This window comes from Saccoglossus kowalevskii, chromosome 2 (assembly GCF_978046115.1).
Source record: "Saccoglossus kowalevskii chromosome 2, keSacKowa6.1, whole genome shotgun sequence".
NCBI classification, from domain to species: Eukaryota; Metazoa; Hemichordata; class Enteropneusta; family Harrimaniidae; genus Saccoglossus; species Saccoglossus kowalevskii.
In genome coordinates, this window is record NC_140642.1 from 13,035,955 (window position 1) to 13,058,008 (window position 22,054).

Sequence of the window (22,054 nt, forward strand, 5' to 3'; positions counted from 1 at the left end):
GGTCTGTGAGAAGATCATCATGGTTAACTTTGATGTTAGTTTTCAGAATGTATTTCCTGAATATACCTAAGTGCTTGTCATTTGCTACAAAGACGGAAGTGCATGAAATCCAAAAATAAAACATTGTGGAAATGAACATATATAATTGGTATATATCATTTAGAGTTCATATCCATGAAATAAAATTCTTGATTTTTCCTCAAAAATGGGGAAGTAGGATTACCAAAACACATAATGTAGAATTTGTTTTTATTTGATTTTCAGGAAACTAATTAATTTTACGAGTAAATATAAATCTCTGGCATGTGTAAGTGCTACAAACTATATATTTTCTGAAAGCGTGATTATAGAGAACTGACAGTAATGCCGTATGGCAACGAAACTTACTTGATACACTAGAAAAAAATATTTGCATGAGAATTGTGAATTAATAATGACTTTAGAAATATTTATCTTTTCCACTATACATTTATCATTATGCGAAGTGATATTTACGAGCTCTTATATTTTTATTGTTCAATAAATTACATGTAATTTATGCATTAACTCCCTGTTGTTAGTTGCTTCATTAATTTATGATGATTGTTGGCTCTACATTGATCATTGACTTTGTAAAATGGTTTGCACATGTAAACGTATTTTTGAATAGGTCATCCAAAATGACTCGTAGATAAAAATAAAATATATTTTTTGTGCCAGGTGACAGTTCTGTACATTGAATGTCACTGTTATCTCTCATGAGTTTTTTTTTAAGTGCTGACATACTATCATTACGCCACAGAAACCTTATTCATGTCTGGGACTATATGACAGGGCGATGCGGCCATCTCTTTATCAAATGGTATTTTGATTCGTTATCCTGGTATCAGCCAGGCTCAGTTAAACACAAGCACATGCATACTATAACCAAGGTTCCCCAAAGTCCCATTCATAAGTGAATGAATTGCGGCCAGTTGACCCAGGGTAGGGGTCAACATTTTTATGTGTTCAACACCGGGTGGGATTTGAACTTGGGTCTACTGATCATGAGTCTGATATCTCAAGAGTCAATTACATGTATGAGTCAATATGGATTGAAATGAACTTGTATATATTGTACACTGCTACTACATGTAGCAGTGTATCATGAACACCAAACCAGTTTAGATTCAGGTACAAATTCGTGCATGTTAACTAGCTAATATGCATAATTATTACATTGTAGTTGTAACTTTTACAGCTTGTTTGTTTCTGTTTCATATCAGCATGTTCAGTTGCATGCCCTTGTCCCTCATCCGCCTTTGATTATAATTTTAGTATCAGTAACCATGGTGTTAATTGATTTGTATACTGTATAATGTTACATTATAGATTTACATTATGCATATGTACATGGAGCCACCAGCTAAAAGCTCTTAGTGCGATCTGATCAACTGATTTAAAAAAAACTGCATATGCCTTCTGGTGAAGCATCATATTGATGCATTTGAAATTATAGCTTGTACATTTATGCTATAATATGATTGTGTATTACTCTGCCGTTTTTCATATTTGCAAGAAACTTGGGCATTCGTATTTCAATGTTTAACTTATTGAATACCATATATTTATTCAACTTTTCTAGAATTACCCAGCAAAATGTTTTACCATATTTAAAAATTGTATTACCGGTAGGTCCGTAGCTAATTTAACAATATGTATATCCATTTAATTTTAATAACTAAGAAATTATAGATACAATATGTTAAAATTTCTAAAACTGCATCCAAATTTTGGTGGGAAATCTTTCAAAGAAGTTTAACATGTTAACACTTCAGAATTCTGTTTATTTGTTGTTGATATATCCACAAATAGCTTAATGTGTCACGAACAGCACACATTGGTCACAAATACATGCATTAATAGCACATTTGTATAATTATAATTTGATTTTGAGGAGATTCTACCATGCTCTATCATGTATTGTATTGTGTACTTTCCTGCTGACCGCATACTATTATTTAGCTATTTCTTATCCACTTCTACATTGTAAGTGAGTGCATTATAGTTTCATTGGACCTGTTATCTGAGAATGACTGATGCATCATTAGCTAAATGCACTTAAAGATCTGTAAAGTTTAGATCGATTTGAATAGCTGAACTTGGCAACTGTGTATGTCATTTTCTCATTATCACTAACCAATTACCTGCTTTATCTGCCCAGCATCTTTTTAGCTCCGCTGTCGACAAAGTCGACACAGCGGAGCTGTTCATATTACTGATTGTCCGTCGCTGTTTGTCTTCGGTGGCGTCAACTTTATAATTTCAACTTCTTCTTCAAATTTGATATGCAAGTACCTTGGATGGTTCTTTCTCAGATTTGTTCATTTCATGTCAAAATCTCAAATTCTCTATTTTTAGTGAATATTTTTGTAATTTTTGGTAAAATGTGATTTTTTTCGACTTCTTGTAAAAATCCGCACGTCCGATTACTTTGATATTACATATATAGGTACTACATGTGGACCTCTCTCAGATTTGTTCATTTCGTGATATCTTTAATTCTCTAATTTTGATGAATATTTTTGTCATTTTTGGTAAAAAGTGACATTTTCAACTTCTTGTTAAAAACAGCAAGTCCGATTGCTTTGATACAATGTACTATATATATTGTTCATTTTTAGTCCCCGTTCGGACGAAGTCCAAAAACGGGGACTTATAATTCGGTCTCCGTCCGTCCGTGCGTCCGTGTGTCCGTCCGGAGTCATATCTCAGAGTCCCTTGGACCGATTCCGTTCATTCTTTGCATGTGCCTAGTACTTTATGTGGGACATATGCACATGCAGTGGTTTAGTGATTCGATTCAAAATGGCCGACTGGCAGCCATCTTGTTTTTTGAAAATGTTGTATTTTGGACATGCTTTGTCATTCAAACTTGGTACATAGATTATACATGTTAGGATACATGTCCATGATGATTTATTTCACAATTGGATCAAAGATGGCCGAGTTGGCAGCCATCTTGTTTTTTGAAAATGTCGTATTTTGGACATGCTTTGTCAGTTTTCATTCAAATTTAGTACATAGATCATACATGTTAGGATACATGTCCCCGACCGTCCGTGAGTTCCTGAGTCTGACCGTCCGTGTGTCCGTCTGTCCGTGCGTCAGTCTATCCAACGTCATATTTCAGAATCCTGTGGACCGATTCCGTTCATTCTTTGCATGTGCCTAGTACCTTATGTGGGACATATGCACATGCAGTGGTTTAGCGATTCGATTCAAAATGGCCGACTGACAGCCATCTTGTTTTTTGAAAATGTTGTATTTTGGACATGCTTTGTCAGTTTTCATTCAAACTTGGTACATAGATTATACATGTTAGGATACATGTCCATGATGATTTATTTCACAATTGGATCAAAGATGGCTGACTGGCAGCCATCTTTTTTTTTGAAAATGTCGTATTTTGGACATGCTTTGTCAGTTTTCATTCAAATTTACTACATAGATCATACATGTTAGGATACATGTCCCCGACCGTCCATGAGTTTCTGAGTCTGTCCGTCCGACCGTCCGTCCGTCCGACCGTCCGTCCGTGTGTCTGTCTGTCCCTGCGTCAGTGTATCCAACGTCATATTTCAGAATCCTGTGGACCGATTCCGTTCATTCTTTGCATGTGCCTAGTACCTTATGTGGGACATATGCACATGCAGTGGTTTTGCGATTCAATTCAAAATGGCCGACTGGCAGCCATCTTGTTTTTTGAAAATGTTGTATTTTGGACATGCTTTGTCTGTTGTCATTCAAACTTGGTACATAGATTATACATGTTAGGATACATGTCCATGATGGATCAAAGATGGTCGACTGGCAGGCATCTTGTTTTTGTTTTTTTATGCGGTATCTTGGACGTGCTCTGTCAGTTTTCATTCAAATTTGGCACATACATGTACTTTATACATGTTAGGATGCATATCCATGACAATTTGTTTCAAAATCTGGTCAAGGATGGCCGATTGACAGCCATCTGACTTTTTGGCCTTACTACTATATTTCCACAATTTATGTACCATATTCATTCGTATTTGGCACATACATCATACATATCAGTGTGTTTCATAATCAGATCAAAGATGGCTGAATAACGGCTGTTTTTATTTTGGCCATATTACTATGACACGAAACACGTGTTTTGATGTAAATAAACAATCTGTTGTATATGCCACTTGGAACTCAAGTTTCAAGGACACGCTCGCGACAACCCCTCCGCTTTAATATGACGAGCACAAAGAGAACTTAACGGGGACTGTGTCATTTTCAATGACTTGTCTAATGATATCTCTAGTTCTCAATTGAAATGTGCATTGCTAACAGCGGAGCTATCTCAGCCGACAGACTGTTTGTTTTCTCTTCAAAATTCATTATATTTTTCTATCTTCCACTGGCATTTACAGGGAGAAAGCAATGGTGATGAAAAAGGATGATGAAGAAACAAAGAAAACTAAAGTTGAAAAAACTGAAACTGTCACCGTGAAAGGGTCAACGAAATTCTGCAGTTTGAAGGATGCACTGAATGTTGATTGGAAATCTGAAAAGCTCCACAAATCTTTAAAAAAGCTATCTAGCGTTTATTTCATCATGCAAGGTCAAAGTTCATTTATAATTTATATACATGTACCGTTGTCAAATTTTGAGTGAACATTGATTCTCATGGATCATATTTAGAAGCAAGAGCTAACATAATATATTGTGTAGATTTACAGCAGATTTACTGTCCAAATTTCACTATGCGCATCCCACAAATGTCTTAGAAACCATCGTCCTTGTATTCTATCAACAAGAAAAATTATGGCTACCTGCTTTCAACTCGTGTTGTTACTCTATATGTTGTTGACCCTGATTCATTGCAATAGGATACAACACTGATTTTGATTTACATGCACCACTTAGCACTAGTTCTACGCAGTCTGTTAAAGTAGTGATTAAATGTATAGTGTACTTTTAAACCCTTTTAAACCATACCTTGCAGACACAATAAATATACCGACCAAAATAATTATACAAACTAGTACAAATGAAGATTATGCAATTTATCCACATAATGTATTGTTCTCGTCTTAAATTCCAATATATGTAAGAATCTGTTTGTTTATTTTGGACCCCCAATTGAGACAGTTGACCAATGACTAATCAGACAGCTCATTGGGAATTTACAGTTCCGCTACTTTGTAAACCATGTTTTTTTCTTCCCTACTAGACACGTGAAGCCCTATTTCTCTGGGGATATCAAATTAAGGAACAGAAGTGGGATGATATCAATCTGTTAAACTTGCTGTGGCCAGCACTTAACTAAACTGTGGCTGAATTCTGTGACGCATACAGATTTCGTTGTTCACGTCATGCTTATCTCTTCAAATCGTCAAAAGTGCAATTGAAGTACTATTGAAAAGATTGATTTCAGCCTCCTGTGTTTGCTGCGCGATTACATGACTTTGAACACACTGCTTTCAGCCTCTAGAGCTTCTGCTGTGTTGAAGTTACATCAATTGGAGGAGCATGTGAAATGTTAAACTAAGTTTTGCATCCACTTCATGGCTGAAGAGATTGGATATGCTTTGAGCCGAAAAAGAACTTACATGCACATTCTCTCCCTTGAGTTCCCAAATACTAAAAGTCATTTACCTTAAACCCAAATAATTTATAGAATACATGTACGTGTGTAGTATGCACATGTAGAGGGGGCCCAACCTATTAAATTGTCTTTTGAAAGTGCTCAACTATATGTCATAATAAATTATGTTATAGTACATGTATAGTGAGTGGAATTCTTAAAGATTTTTTGAGGGGTAGATGCTAATCAATTCATGCTGTTGTATTCACGTATACGCTGTGAGTGAGAGAGAGAGAGTGAGTTGATTCCTCCCTGGAGATTTCTAAATTCAATTTCATTATTAATTTGGACTTGCACATTTCATAAACTATGTTTGGCAAAGCACTGAAATAATGAATAACTGCTGTTTTTTGTCCATTTAATATCCAGCTAATCCATTGGAAAGTGTAACTTGATATTGTCTTGAGGCAGTATAAGATCTAATCAGCTTTCAAAGTGTTTTGGAATTAATACATGTATACTCGTAATGTCTAATTCTTGTTATTTAATGAAAAGAGAATTTAGTCAAATTGAAATTGGATAGCTAGCGTCTTCACTGTTCTTTACAAACGATTTTCAGCACAACAAAATGTAAGTAATTAAAGCATATCATATTAGCATTGAGCCTCAGCGTATATGTCTAATCTCTCATCCTATCCTACATCCTATTAGATGGGAGGGACAGATTAATAACATGAACAACATTTATACAAGATGGTGTTCCATGATAAGTTTCTCTTAATCGCATCAAGAATGATTTAACCTAATTGTCTGTTGCTACTTCATATATGATATATATGTATATAGTGTGTACGCTGTTTTTTTTTAAGAATAATAATAATAATGTTTATCCAAGCCAATATACAGGTGATGATGATTTTATTGAAGTGTTTACCCCCATAATTTGTGGGCATTTAATGTCTTCTGTCATGACAGAGGCCAGTGAAATCTTCTCTGCTGCAACATTTCATTATTTTTCCTTGACTAACACTGCTCATAATAACCTGCATACACACTGTTTTACTTATCTTTACTACAGTTCTCCTGAGATTTAGAGGCGAAATTGGTAGAGATCCCGACAGAGAGCATTTAGAAGATGACTGCAGTAAACTTCTGAAAATCAGAGACCAAATTATGGAAAAAATAGGGGTTCCCAAGGACAAAGTCGGTGACGATTTTGCCAGGTATTTCATGTTATTATTATGCCTATCCGAGATCATAGTTCGAAATGCTTGTCTTGCTGCGAGTCAAACATTGCCTTCTAACAGTTCAGTTTCTTCTGCTCTGTATATGCAATAACCCTCCCAGGTGGCCCGATCCAAACAGAATCTCTCTGATATTTCCACTCTTGTTCCTCTTGTCTGAGGAATAAAGATTTATGATGTCTGTCACAGTCATATCTTGGCAATTGCTCTCGTAATGTGTGAAAAATGAATTTCAAATGTGTAATGTTATGGAAATTAAATACATTATTTATAATCTGTTAAATGATGACCTGATGTGGCATCTTGGTTGTAGCATCAGAGAAATTACAAATTGTGGTGGTTAGCTGCCCACTCAGCAGTAGCAAAAAAAATAAAAAAAATAATACATTCTGCTTGCCCACTTGGGAGGCTTGCGGTATTCCTAATAGAGATAATAACATCCAGCCAGGGGAGATGTAAAGCAGTCATGTGTGCTGCATTTGATCAAATCACACAGTATCCTTGTCAGTCTGAATGATCGGTGGAACTTACCATTCTTCTAGAACCTGATTTGTATAGGTTTGGGGGGTTTACCTAGCAATACAATAGCATTGTTGAATCTGACTTTATCACTTTGCTAAAATCTTTAGATTCAGCTGCTCTAGAATGCAATATAATCAAAGTGTTTTGATTTAAAGTTATTGAGATTTGTTGTCAGCGCCCAGTGATTTCCATTGGGATTTGAAATCTGTATTAACACTTTGGCCAATAAAATGCGAGTTTGCACTCAAGGTTGAGGCAACGAGAGTAATTGCTGTATCTCCAGCTATTCAAAGTTAATGTGTTTCAAGGTATTGAGCGTAATTTGTAAGATTGATACATCATGCAATATTGAAATATTGAAGGGTATATCTGAGGTGTTTATGACATACTGAAATTTAGTATTAGCTGGAAACCATTTTAAGCAAATTATCTTTTGAATCTCTGTTTGAAAAGGTTGTATGTCCAAAGTATGCTACGATCTTATAAAGTGAATTTTGTTTCAAATCGCGAGTTTTATTGCCACCTTTAATAAGCATACAAGATCAATATATTACCTTTTTCCTAACAGTTGTGATTATCATACATACATTACTATCTTCACTGAAAACGTAACATTCGACCCAAATAAAATATTTGTTATTGCTCAACATCATTAAAGGCAATAAATTCCACTGTGGGTTATAGGCTATGTATTATAATATATTAATCAGCGTTATGTACCACCTTAAGTATGAAGTTGTACATGGAATAAAAAAATATACACAAGACTTTGACAATACAACTTGCTGTGTTCATAATGCCTCTGTGGTTTATCAGTGACTTTAATGTTGCTCGTTTTTCAGTGTCTGTGCTGGTGAACTCGGTCCAGTGTGCGCCGTTGTTGGTGGCATAGTTGGTCAAGAAGTTATAAAGGTATGTTACCATTATGAATTTGGTAAATCGAATGTTTGTAAAATCCATTGTGTAACACATCATATCAATATATAGTGCTAAATCAAGCATATTTTAATATAATTGTTTTATTGTTTGGCAGGCAGTCTCTGGGAAAGATGCACCTCACAACAATTTCTTCTTCTTCAATGGCACAGAAAGTAGTGGTATTGTCGACCAAATCGGAACTTGTTAGCACTTTCTTATAAAATGTATTTTTCTATAAACAAACATTTCTGTGTCGGTTCATAATACCTTTTTTTATATATATTTTGTAAACGAATATATCGCTGGTAATTCTTTTTCGATTTAGACTTAGTTCATAGAATAGTTTACAACTGAAAGTATAGCTATTTAGAGAATAATAAAGCTGTAAGAAATCACAATTGAGTGTGTGTGTGTGTGTGAATATATAAATCATTTGTAACGAATGCTATCAATGTTTGACAATTCGATATGTATGATATGTCGAATTTGGTAATCATTCTATCTTTTGAGAATGCTTTTTTGTATTCGGGACGGACAATGACCTCTTCGTTAGTATAAAGAGAACACGTGTAAGGACTTTAAATAAAAACATGCATTTACGCTTTAGGTGGCAGTTTAATTATTCACTTTGACTCTTTTGAGAATCCTAAATCCGCGTAGATTTGCATGACTCCTTTGCGCAAAGCACTAACTGGAAGCTTGTGCCACTAGCATTGTCTGTGTATTCTTTTCATAAAAAACAACTGACGAATAAGCTGCCCATATCCGTTATCTGATGGGATAATCCCGTGTTTCAGGTGCGTTTGATATGTTGCAGCCTCGTTCACAGTTCCTTTATGTCGCGCACCAACGACGTGTACATATCCACATGTGCTCGAAGTGACTGCATTTTCATGAATTCGTTGTACTAATTTGAACGTGTACTTGCAAAAGCTTAGTGTTATATCCATGGATAGTTATTTGTGATGTAACAACCAGCTTCGAACAAGGACGACAACATGGTGGATAATTATATGACGTACTGGGATGAAAATCCCGCGTGACATAGAAACCTGCAAATTGTGTATTGCGAGACCTGGTAGGGTTTTGTTTCTCTGAATGATTTTTTGAGCTCATTTTTGACAATTATTGTTGATAATTAATATTTTCTGAAATAAGATTTGTGAATTCATTTAAGCAAAATCTACCAGTTCAAAATCGTAATTATAGTAATTTTTAATTAATTTACTTTATTATGTTATTATACTATTCCGGTTTTAGTGATAACTCGAGAACGAGTATGCAAAATTGGGGTACACATTTTCAAACTTAATTAACCGTTCTATCTGTTCAAACACGTTGTACCTTTATCTTATTCTGCGATTCGAATGTATTAGAAAATATATTTGTTGTCAATCAGTCAAACTTATGCTGACTATTAACTAAATTTACACTTTATATGGACTATGGTCGTACTGATATATCGCAAACCAGAATAACAAGATTCGATTGTTTTTGTTTATTGAAGAGCGGTGGTCGTAGACTAAAAGATCGCCAACTCTGTTTCTTTTGCGATCGTCTCTATTAAAGCACCAACCATGGAATATGCCCGGAAAATTCAAAACTCTTGTATTGTTTCAATTGAATTGAATTATAATAATAATATTCCATTTTTAGTGGCTCAGATCAATGTATATTGGCAGTGTAATCGTTGATGTTATAGGAAGGAAATGGTATTGTTCTCGCCTAGATAAGTGCTCTTGATGTTGGCAGTCATAGGGGTGTGTTTCAGTGAGGCAATGGTCATTCTAGTGTGCTTCCGTTCCATTTTCAATGTATTTTTCGGATGTTCAAATCAAACCGAAATCTTTCTGAAGACCGACTACTATTTTTCTTCACGTTATTTTATTGTTTTTCCCTCCTACATTTTCCCAACATATGTATACTAGTATTCATTAACTTATTGCAGGTGATGTTTCCTTCTTTGATCATGTTTACGAGAAGTGCATCTTCCAGCGCTACAATGATAACCATTATGCTTACATACACAGCTTCAAATGACTGCATGCACTATCCATTTTTGATGTTTTTTTTATGTTAAGGTAGAGATGCAGGTTTGTGGGCACTTGGGAGTGATTTTTTTATTTTTTGGTTTTTATTATCCAATTAGTCTTTGCTATAGACTGTTTTTGTAGAATTGTGAATAGTGGAACATACTCAAAAAACTATTTTAAAATATAGATAACAGGTGCAAACATTATCTCTTTTGAATGCTTAACAAAATTTAGCAAGGCTGTACATAAATAATAAAAAAGAAACATGGTGAAAAAAAGAAATGATGGGATCTCCATATTATGCACTATATTTAACTTTTAACAAAACGATAATACATTTAAATTTGGAGCTGTTACAGCCATTTTAATTATGGCATGAGCAAACGTCTTACTCAACTGAGTGAATTGTTATGCAAATTAGCAATTATCTCAGCTTCTTTTTAGTGCACATCCCAGAACTTTAAAAAAATAGCTCCTAGACGCTTTGACCTTTTGTGTTGAATTTTTCACAAATGATTGACAATGCGTTTATCTTCAAAACGCCGTCGGGGCATTGTTTTTGATTGAACAGTGTTACAACAATCGTGCAGACAACTAGCCTGGGTGTTTATGCATAAACTTGAAGTAGTGAAATTTGAGCTGCTGCCCTGCAAAATTTACAACTGGTAGACAGTTTTCAAGAAGGCACTTTCTTCATAGTAAACAGATGTACCCATAAACCGCATCTCTACCTTAATGGTGTCGTACATACCAAACTTGTATTTGTGTATAAAATATTAGGAAAATATGATATAAATCTCAGAAATAACTGGCCTGTTGACATTTGACAAATGAAGGTATTAATTGGAAACTGCATTTTTTCAAAATAAGTACTTGTTTCTCCGACATTAATGTGAATATATTTAATATATTTGAATATGACGCTCCAATGCACTAGATATTTAATGTATTCTGTGAAAACTATACGGATCGTTAGGTAAACGAACATTTTTAACTAACTGTTCGCTTTTCTCAAAAAATTACTGAAAGCAATTTTTATCTATGTGCCTCGAGGTCCGTTAAATATTTATTCCTGTTATATTTATTTAATATATCGTATATTGATGATAATTATCTTGATGTCTGTAATTTTAAGTCATTAGTGATTGTAATTGATTTGCTCCCTGTGCGCCGACGCGTTTTTTTGTGCGTGTGCAGTTAACAACATTTTAGTTTTCAAAACGCCATGGGTTATCTTGATTTTTTTCCTTTTGCATGATGCAGAATTATAGTATAAAAAGCCAAATCGTTTACGTTCAGATATATCGAATGTTTTCCACTAAATACTCAGTTTTGTTTCTGTGTCCTACCCGTCGTATCTTTTTCTTGAATTTCTGATAATCCTTTTAATTTCAATTTTACTAAATAGACACTTTTTAGAGCATTACTTCACTTCACTTTAGAGCTCCATTTATCTGTTTTTTCTCAAAATACTACAAAAACAAATTTGTTATGCGACAAAAAATATTTTCTTATATACAGGTTGTTGATCGTGCTGTTTGGTCATGACTGACATTAATGTATTATGGGTGCCATACATCAGAAGTACAAATGTACGTAGATAATGCCGCTCACAATACTTTGACACTCGTCAATAATGAAAAAAAAGACACCCCTGTTCCATGTTCTGCGGGTCAAGCACTACCTACGCTGCCCGCTAACGAGGGAATAATTGTATCTGCAACATACATAATCTGTCGCATGTGTGGGATTTACGGTTCATTATTCGCGCAATGCATTAAATATGCTTGCCCTTTAAATTATGATATTTGCCCAGCAACCACTGACTGAATCTTGTTTGATATTATTTGGAAAACATTACATAATGTAACTGTATCGTCATTATCGTACATTGCCGGCATCAGTAAAAAAAGAAGGTAGGTTTAACTATTAGTGTATTCATCCAATTTCAGCGTTTTCCGTCCCTCGTCGAGTTTTTTGTTACTGTGTTAGTTTTACATCTTTTGTTGATTGATCGTAATTTGTTTGAGTCGTATGCACGTGTTGTGTGCATTCATATTGATGGATAGATTACGTCGCATTGTGTGGAACCATTGTTTGTTTATGGACAATACTGTATATTAGAGTTAAAATTATGTTTGACTTGTTTCTATATGATGTTCCCATTTTTACACTAATGAATATCAATAGTTACTACATTAAACACTTTTTCGATATCTACAGAACACAGGAAGTAGGACAGACATACATCATGAAACCATACAATGTGAGACTGATTAATGCTAAATTTGACTATCCTCTTTGTGTAATTATTAGTTCTATTAGCATATTAGGAACTAACGTACATAGATAAGCAATATTAGTGAATCATTGTCTATTCATGGGTTCGAAAGTGTTATTAATTATGTACATATAAAGTAGTTACTTTGTAAATTTATTAGACAATGTGAGAATACGTGACGCCTGCTTCAGAGGTTAATAAGCTCCCGTGCATATGAGATGTGTATTCTAATTAAATGAAGTGCTTTTTATATATTTCAAAAATTATACAGTAATTATAACCCGCTCAGAGAAAAATTTGAATATGCAATCAAATACACCATTATAAAGAGTACCAACATACTTTCATTTTCGACGTGGATAATGTTACCAAAACACAGTGAATCGCATAGATTATACAGCTAGCGTTGCTAACAAAGTAGAATATATATAATATTAACGTTTATTTTTCTCGGCGGGTCTGAAAACAATTACAGCACTCCGACGCCAATATGACAGTAAATCATTTCATTCGTGACGTTTAAACCTTAAATAATTGAATTTGTGATTTTTTATTGTAAACAAAGATTGATAATACAACAAATAAATATCTCTCCCAAATGAATCACACTTTGAACGCTAATATTACAATTTATTTTTATCGCCTGTCGTAATTCCGAATAGGAAAGGAAGTTAGCTTAATCGGTGAACAGTAATTTGTCGTAACTACAGCACAGACCTGAAATTTATCCAAAGATTTCAATGTGCATTACATTTTCGCTGTATGATTTTTTTCATTAATGAAATGACAATGAGACAAATGGAAAGCTAATAACGTATACACAGTTTTTTATAACAACTAACAGTGATGAGATTTGTTTTAGTATGCTCGATTTTCTTAAATGATGACTGAAGTTTCACTCATCATCCTTGTTTTCTCCATTTTTCGTAATATATCGCATACAGCTTTCAAAAATCACTCGATTATCTATTATATACTATGATCACTGAACGTGGTCTTCTATGATGTTAGCATATATGTTCTTGAAGCGCGCCAATACAAAACAAGTTTTCGGCAATAACCGCCGACAAATCTTGTACATTATGGGCATACTGCTATGAATCTCCCCGAAGATGCTCCTTCGCAGGACGAAATGTGAAGTAACCTCAACTCCTTGAACCAGGTTGTTAGCCCCTCTCTTCTTAGGAAGTGTTAATCTTCGTGCATGCGTGCGTCCCCGTCTGTAAAATGCCATGTGCTACTGCATTCAAACTTCACACATGACTCATGCATCTTGGGATACAGCTGCTAGTTTATTCGTTTCGCGAATCTGATTCAAGATGGCCGAATGGCGGCCATTTTTACTGATATTCTCCCGGAACCTGATCTCAGACGTGTGTGTATACATGTATAATTCAAACCTTGATGCACGTCATTTCGGTTTTTCAGATCGGATACAAAATGATTGGCGACAATTTTATATCGACCACGTTCAAACCCTATATACACGTCACACATTATGTACATTCTAGATGATTGAATGGCGGATATTTTACAGTTAAACAAATCATTAGATTGTTTTGCAATTCCGGGACCAGATCTCAGTATTTAATCGAGCATTTTGTTATTACATACATCATACATAATGTTGCATACATTTATTCGTCTATTGTTCTGATTCAAGATGGCTGAATAGCTGCCATTTTAATGTTAAAATGATCAAAATTTAGTATTTCTACAATTCCGAAACAGACCCCTGTTTGTATATTCACAGATTTAATTCAAACTTGGTACACACATTAGACAGTTCAGGACCTTGATGCACGTAATTGTATTTTTTTTGATCGGATTAAAAATGTCCAACTAGCTGCCATTTTGTTTTAAATTACTGTCGGCCATTTTCACTAGACATTTCGAACTGCGTTTTTGGAGCAGTAAGTGTTGCATGGAATGTGTAGCATGCCTTCCTGCAGTAGCGAGGCGATTGCTGTGGTTATGGTTCTAAATCCTGTGTTTCTGTTGTAATATTTAAGTTAGTTTGTATATATAATTTATTTATTGATTTTTGTTCCGGGATTTTTTTCTGACGTGCCTCGACCAATCATATCAAACCCTATATGAACATCATACACACATGCGCAATTCTATTCGTTTTATGATTCAGGTCAAGATGGCTGAATGACAAAAATTGTCAAAACCAACATAAAAGTGGATTTGGAACACGCAATTTATCAAGTACAGACAGTGGATCCGCAATGAGCGTTACGTACACAGGATTAATAACACGCTTAGAAAATTAAAATTTAAATTTATTACCATGCAATCAATTCGATATATCAATTATTAATCTGTTGTGCTGATACGTCACATGCAACTAACGCCCGTTCATGTCACATAAACGTTGTTTCATGCCCAGTGTTTCAACAACACTCCACAAATAATACTGTTAATGATGTGCATTCGTTTTTGTACTTTAATGTTATTATACGAAGTTCTTCCATCAGTCAATTGACAAACTTTGAGCCAGAAATCATTACATGAAATTTATACAGAACACTTAAAAGATATGTTGTCGGGCTCTAGGAAATAGTTTCCTCGAGCTTGCTACTGTAATGATAAAATCGTGACAATGTGATTTTGAGGTACAAAGCACTTAAAATGGTTGATTTATTTATGTTTTTCTCCGATAACGATATCCATTAAAAATATATTATGACATTTTGAAAACAGAATCGCTGATTCCAAAGTCACTGATTTGCAATAGTTCTCATCAAGTATTCCAAAATCTCTCGGCGATTATATAAATGTTCTAATTACCGTATAAGTTAGTGAAGGATAGATCCTTTCCTAGTCAGAGAGTTGTCCAGTACGCGTACGCACACTTTTTTGCTGCGCATGTACGGTAAGTGATGTGGGGGTAGTTTGCTAAATAACTGTGTCTTGTATATAGGTTAATTATGTCACGCACTTATAGGTATATATTTTATTCCAGAAAACAATTCGGGTTATTAAAAGGTGCAAACTAATAACTTCAACACGTTAGTTTTGCAATTGATAACGGGTTTTTAGCGTCAAAGCGTGTATGTACCCAAAATAGAATTCTTGTATTGAACTATTGCATTAATAATGTACGAAACATTTAGAACGAGCATGAAAGTACGAAATTTTTAGTTTATGACAGTTTTGTAGAACACACATTGTTACACTATACAACTAGAACTAGTTTAGCTATCGACATTGACTTCACAGATTATGATGTATACGTTCGTTAAAATGTAGGTTTCGGTTATCACGTTACATATTAAACATTTGATACTAAAAGTTATCAGTCGAGTTTACCACTGATTAAAATTAACGTTTCAATTTTCTATGTTTGCAAGGAATTATTCGTCTCTCGGGAGTACGCATTGACCTCATGGGAGGCTAGTTTATTGTGCCATGGAAGAAGATGCAGAACTTTCATTAATTTTTGACACAGCTAAGTGGCATTTGTAAGAGATGTGCCCGTATACATACTATAAAAGCGCTGACACTTTTGTTATTTCTCATTCTCCGTACAGCCTTTCAACACACACGCATTTGTCAAGAAGGTTGATTCAATCTTAGGCGCAGGAACATACGTGCAAGGTAAGTTGACTGTAACATTTGTTAACAATTACATATAGTTTTTGAAGATATATGTGGTTGGTTGTCTAATTCAAATCATATGTCGTATATGCTACGACATGTTGTTGTGCAAGCTAGATACTATAATTAGTTTTAATTGGTTTAAAGCATGCTTTTATCGATATATTGTGTTATCGTGATATTAATGTGATATTCACTAGAGGCTTGTGACTGAAACACTGATATTTGTTTACATGTAGGAGATACAGCATTTCCATATTTAGAATGTTCTCAACTTTTTAGTTCACAAATGCAATAACCCTATTACTGTGAGATGTTACCACTACGCTACATATATACAATAAACTGTAAATTCACCGAAATTGCAACTAAACGGAATTATAATACGTTAATTAACGTAAGTGTTTTTAAAGAGAAGGGTTTGTAATTCAGATTTCTATAGATGGCGATATGTGATCAATGTTCCTTTCCTCATGTACTCCTCAATATCAATTAATTCAGACCAATAACATCTCGGGACACGATGTAATGTACACCTTGAAACGTTTTTAGTCCCCGTTCGGACGTAGTCCGAAAACGGGGACTTATGTTTTGCCCTGTGTGCGTGCGTGCGTGCGTGCGTGCGTGCGTGCGTGCGTGCGTTCGTGCGTGCGTGCGTGCGTGCGTCCGTGATCACCTGTATCTCGAACATGCATGGACCGATTAAGTTCAAACTTCACTCACACATCACACATTATATGGGACATATGCACATGCATTTTTTTCATGATCCGATTAACGATAGCCGAATAGCGGCCATTTTAAGGCCGAAAATGCATCAAAATCACACATTTTCATCATTCCGGACCCGGTTCTCAGTTATGCATGGACGGATTTCGTTCAAATTTGGTACATACATTAAACATAATAGGACCTTGATGCAGGTTATTTTTTTTTCGGATCAAGTTCGAAATGGCCGACTGGCGGCCATTTTGTTTTAAAGAATTCAGTTCTGGTTCCGTATCCGAGACATGTCTGGATTGATCAAGTTCAAACTTCACACACACAAGGTACATCATGTCACAAATATGTATGTGCATTTGTTTCATGATTTCATTAACGATAGGTACATACATTAAACATAATATGAACTTAATGCACGTCATTTTGTTTTCGGATCAAGTTCGAAATGGCCGACTGGCGGCCATTTTGTTTTAATAAATTCAGTTCTGGATCCGTATCCGAGACATGTCTGGATTGATCAAGTTCAAACTTTACACACACAAGGTACATCATGTCACAAATATGTATGTGCATTTGTTTCATGATTTCATTAACGATAGGTACATACATTAAACATAATATGAACTTGATGCACGTCATTTTGTTTTCGGATCAAGTTCGAAATGGCCGACTGGCGGCCATTTTGTTTTAATAAATTCAGTTCTGGATCCGTATCCGAGACATGTCTGGATTGATCAAGTTCAAACTTCACACACACAAGGTACATCATGTCGCAAATATGTATGTGCATTTGTTTCATGATTTCATTAACGATAGGTACATACATTAAACATAATATGAACTTGATGCACGTCATTTTTTTTCGGATCAAGTTCGAAATGGCCGACTGGCGGCCATTTTGTTTTAATAAATTCAGTTCTGGATCCGTATCCAAGACATGTCTGGATTGATCAAGTTCAAACTTCACACACACATGGTACATCATGTCACAAATAGATATGTGCTTTTGTTTCATGATCCGCTTAACAATAGCTGAATGATGGCCATTTTAAGGCCGAAAATGCATCAAAATCACGTATTTTCACAATTCCGGAACCAGATCTCAGTCATGCATGGATGGATTTAGTTCAGATTTAGTACAATGTGTTGTACATATGCAGGTGCATTTCGGTCATGATCTGCTTTGAATGTATATATGTCACTCAAATATGAACGGAACGGGGACGTGTCATTGGAAATGACTTGTTTTATTTGTATTACAGAAAGGAAAAATTGTCCCTTTATTCAAATTAAACAGCACAGGAACATTAGAATAAACAGCCTGGAACTCAGCCTATTGAAAAATTTGTATTATTATAAATGTTATTTGTCTTACGATATTGTGACTACAAATGTGATTGTCATCCCATGATGCACTAATTGTACATCCTTATCTTATAAATCAGTAACACACCATATATTGTGATTTTATTAAAACACCGAATTAGTTAATTTGCATGAGCGTGATCTTGCACTGCATTGACCGTCTGTATATATTATTTTATGGAATGTTTTTCTCACAATCTAGATGCTTCGTTGGATGGGCTTTCTAATCGTTGTGAGTATTTTGGAGTTTCACCACCCCGTCTTCACATATTCACAACGGTTAACCGATGATCGTGAGAAAATTGCCGAATTTTTTGGAGTGGACGAAAATCCCGACGACATGTACGACAAGTGGTATGGTAAAGATCAAGACAATTTCGACATGGACGACTACCATTGTGGACAGGAGTGTACAGAGTGTATGACGACTTGCGCGGAATGTCATTATAAGTATAGTTGGCTAAGGATAAAAGAATTCCCGTACAATCTTAGACGATGTCTAATGGACTGTGCTATCACTAACGGACGATCAGTGGACAGAGGATGTAATAAATATTTTATGTAAATTATTTTTGTCATATTATATCAAGACCCGTGAGGATGAAAAACTCTCTGGACACTTCTAGACGGAATCGTGACTGTTACACATTTTATAGCTGCTTGGACCGATATATATTATACATGTATATAGCAGACAGTATTTGGTAAAGGTTGTCATAAAAATATACTAAAAAATAGATAGACGTTTAAGAAAATGGCCATTCTTTTGTAGCATATGAAAAAGCATAAACTGAAAACAAAAACCGTCAAACAACGCATAACAACAGCAAAATAAAATCGCTAAAAAATTCCACAATATAATATATATGTGACGAGCAAAGGAAATTTATTACAGCAATTACAGGCACTGATTTGACGCCAAAGTAGTGCTAGCTGTTGATAACTTACTACAATAGGTTACACATTTTGTTTTCAAATTTACAGAAGTTGTTACAAATAATTTGAAGCGCACTGGAAGGAAGCTCCGCCCATAAAAGTGGCGGTACATTAGTTTTGAATTTCTCCTCCAATAAACGACCGAGGCTCTCAACTTAGTTTCCTACTTCAATTTGCGTCACATGTTATTTCTGTGTAGCATAAAGTGGTGTAAACACGCAATCAACATAATGACTGACCAAAAATGACTGAAAGACAGACGCGCCTCAAAGTCTAGGGGTACCTGACTTTGTAGCAAAAATAGAAAACATTGTGGGCAATATCTGTCAATCATTCATGTCTATATTTCTAGTTACAACTTGTGTAAATGTGAAAACAAAGTGTGTAACCTATTGTAGAATGTTATCTACATCTAGCACTACTTCAGCGTCAAATCAGTGTCTGGAATTGCTGTAATATCCTGTTTTCTTTAGTTTCACGGCAGAAGAGTTGTTTCTCGTACATGTCAATATACATTAATTAACCGAGATTTTTATTTCCCAATGATCACTGTATATGCCTATCCCACATGAAATATTGGCATTACATAATTTCTTAATAAAAGGTAAAGGGGTCGTTTTGGATCCACCGTCTTTTGTTTTGTTGCTTTCTAGCATTGGCCTTTAAAGCTAATTGTGCTTTTTACACAAATGAGGAGTTATGTATGTTTATCCATGTTTTATCAGGAGGTACAAATGTGTTCGTCCTTTCAGGGTACACACGAAACCAGAAAATTATATATATATATATTCATAGTGTATTATTGCAGTTTATTATGTATATGAATAAATTTAATCCGGCAACAATACACACTTAGGTATCAAAAATAACAGTACTTTGTATTGATATTTTAATGGGGTCGACGGTGTCAGCCCCCATTTACTCTAAATCCACAGATACTATCTAAATACAAGGATACTATATCATTTTCACAATTACTCACTGAATGTTTAGCGACTATACGGACATTCTGAACCAAGCTGTTAATTTCGGAAAGCATTGGCAACATTTATGTCAATTTTGGGTCAGGATTAGTTCTATAATACTAGCACTTATATGTATTGAATGTTAGGATTAAAAATATAATGTACAAACATTTTACAGAACAGCTAGGAGGCTTATGATTTCGTCCAGTGTAATCGACCCATGTGTAATACTTGCGCTTTTATTGCTGATTCTAATCGTATATTTGGTCCCACGAGAGCTGTTTTCAAAACTAAAATCTGTTACATTACCAGGAATGAGAAACTACAGTTCGTCGACTAGGAAATCATTTTACTGAACATAGATTTAATTTGGTTTCACATCTAGGGGCATAACATTATGGACATGTTTAATTTTGGTGCATTTGTTGTCAATGGCAACGTGAGGCGTGTCTAAGAGAAACTATATTCTACCTTGGATCTAAAAAAACACAGGAAATTAACAAACTAATTTCAACTTATCTTTAGCGATTTCATTTTGTAGTTGTTTTGTGTGCGTGTTCTTACGTTCTTCCTATATTTTGTAGACATTTGTATATGCTACCGAGGATTACAACGATTACAAAACATTGTTTATTATATTCTGAAAATATGCTGGCTGGCTGGCATTTATTATTTGTTTTTTCTAGTCATTCGAGCAATTGTAACATGATCTCTCATATATAACAACACGTTCAGCTATGTGGGCATAATACACATATGACACAATCGAGGCGGGTTATTTGATTATCAGTCAATCGAGCACAGGCGACCACGTGTGAACGATGCTGGTCAACTCCCATGGAACTGAGTAAGTAACACGGAAGTATGTAACCATGTTACGTCTGCTGTGAATGCGTAAGCATGTTAAGCATAATTTAATAAAAGATGTAAAGATTGAAATTTCAGTGGAAAGCAGAAGACACAGTGTTGATAGTGTAACCTGTGTTTACAATAGTGCTGTTCTATTCCATTTTCCTTTACGAATAAACCTTTTTCTTTCCATTAAGTGAACGTTTTTTTATTTAACAATAGAAGAAGATTCCCAAGTGAAAAGTATAATGCTAGAACACATAATATTCTAATCGAAAGACACGACGTTTGCGAGTTCTATATCGACGCTCGTTTATGCGACCCATTTACAAATTTGTTTACTTTGTTTTTTTTTAAATTTAAATCTTCTACGTGTAAATTAGTAATGTGTTCCAGTGGGTAAACAATTACAACAGATGATTTATAAGCTTTGTATATATAGTTATTGTAATAATAAATGTGGAGGAGCACTATCAGGCAACAACTACAGCTAAAAGAACCTGGATATTAGTAAAAGCAAAACAGCAATCATACCAATGTTAAAAAACAAGACTTATTGTGGTATTTAAGTTATTATAATTTGGCTGGTTTGGAAATATATCCTGAAATTTAGCTAGCCGTGGCGACTAACGAACAAATCAAAGATAATTATCATAATTTATACAGACCATACAAAGTGAGAATGCAACTTTAAGTTATTCTTACAAGCAATGACAATGGCCCAAAAAGTTAACCACTTCAATCAATCAATCAATCAATCAATCAATCAATCAATCAATCAATCAATCAATCAATCAATCAATCAAATTAGTTAAAGATCAGATTTCAAGCAGGGCCTTGGTCATTATGATACGTATTCATGTATGAAAGCTTAATTCAATTCACTCGTCTCTATAACAATATTTACACATCAATGTTCTTAGACTGTAAAAAACGCAACTCTATTTACTGTGAAACACGCTCTAGAACGGATCAATTGGATAGAGAAATTTTACTTTTTTAAATGCCCATTTCTTTTCAGAACGATGTCTGCATTTTTG

The 22,054-nt window shown here is 34.8% G+C and overlaps 1 protein-coding gene and 1 long non-coding RNA gene across 2 annotated transcripts in view; both read left to right on the plus strand.

The window, feature by feature from the left end:
• Nucleotides 1–8,654, plus strand: part of LOC100375688 (SUMO-activating enzyme subunit 1-like) — a 32,309-nt gene extending 23,655 nt beyond the window's left edge. The window contains exons 4-7 of the mRNA XM_085491596.1: nucleotides 4,416–4,606; nucleotides 6,651–6,795; nucleotides 8,181–8,250; nucleotides 8,372–8,654. Coding sequence (XP_085347722.1) covers nucleotides 4,416–4,606; nucleotides 6,651–6,795; nucleotides 8,181–8,250; nucleotides 8,372–8,464 — 499 coding nt within the window. The 3' untranslated portion in view covers nucleotides 8,465–8,654. The remainder of the gene's footprint in view (nucleotides 1–4,415; nucleotides 4,607–6,650; nucleotides 6,796–8,180; nucleotides 8,251–8,371) is intronic.
• A 7,454-nt stretch (nucleotides 8,655–16,108) lies between these two features.
• On the plus strand, nucleotides 16,109–18,830 carry LOC144360294 (uncharacterized). The gene is made up of 2 exons (XR_014931218.1): nucleotides 16,109–16,176; nucleotides 18,467–18,830. It is a non-coding gene; the product is annotated as an uncharacterized LOC144360294 (long non-coding RNA).
• The last annotated feature ends 3,224 nt before the right edge of the window (nucleotides 18,831–22,054 follow it).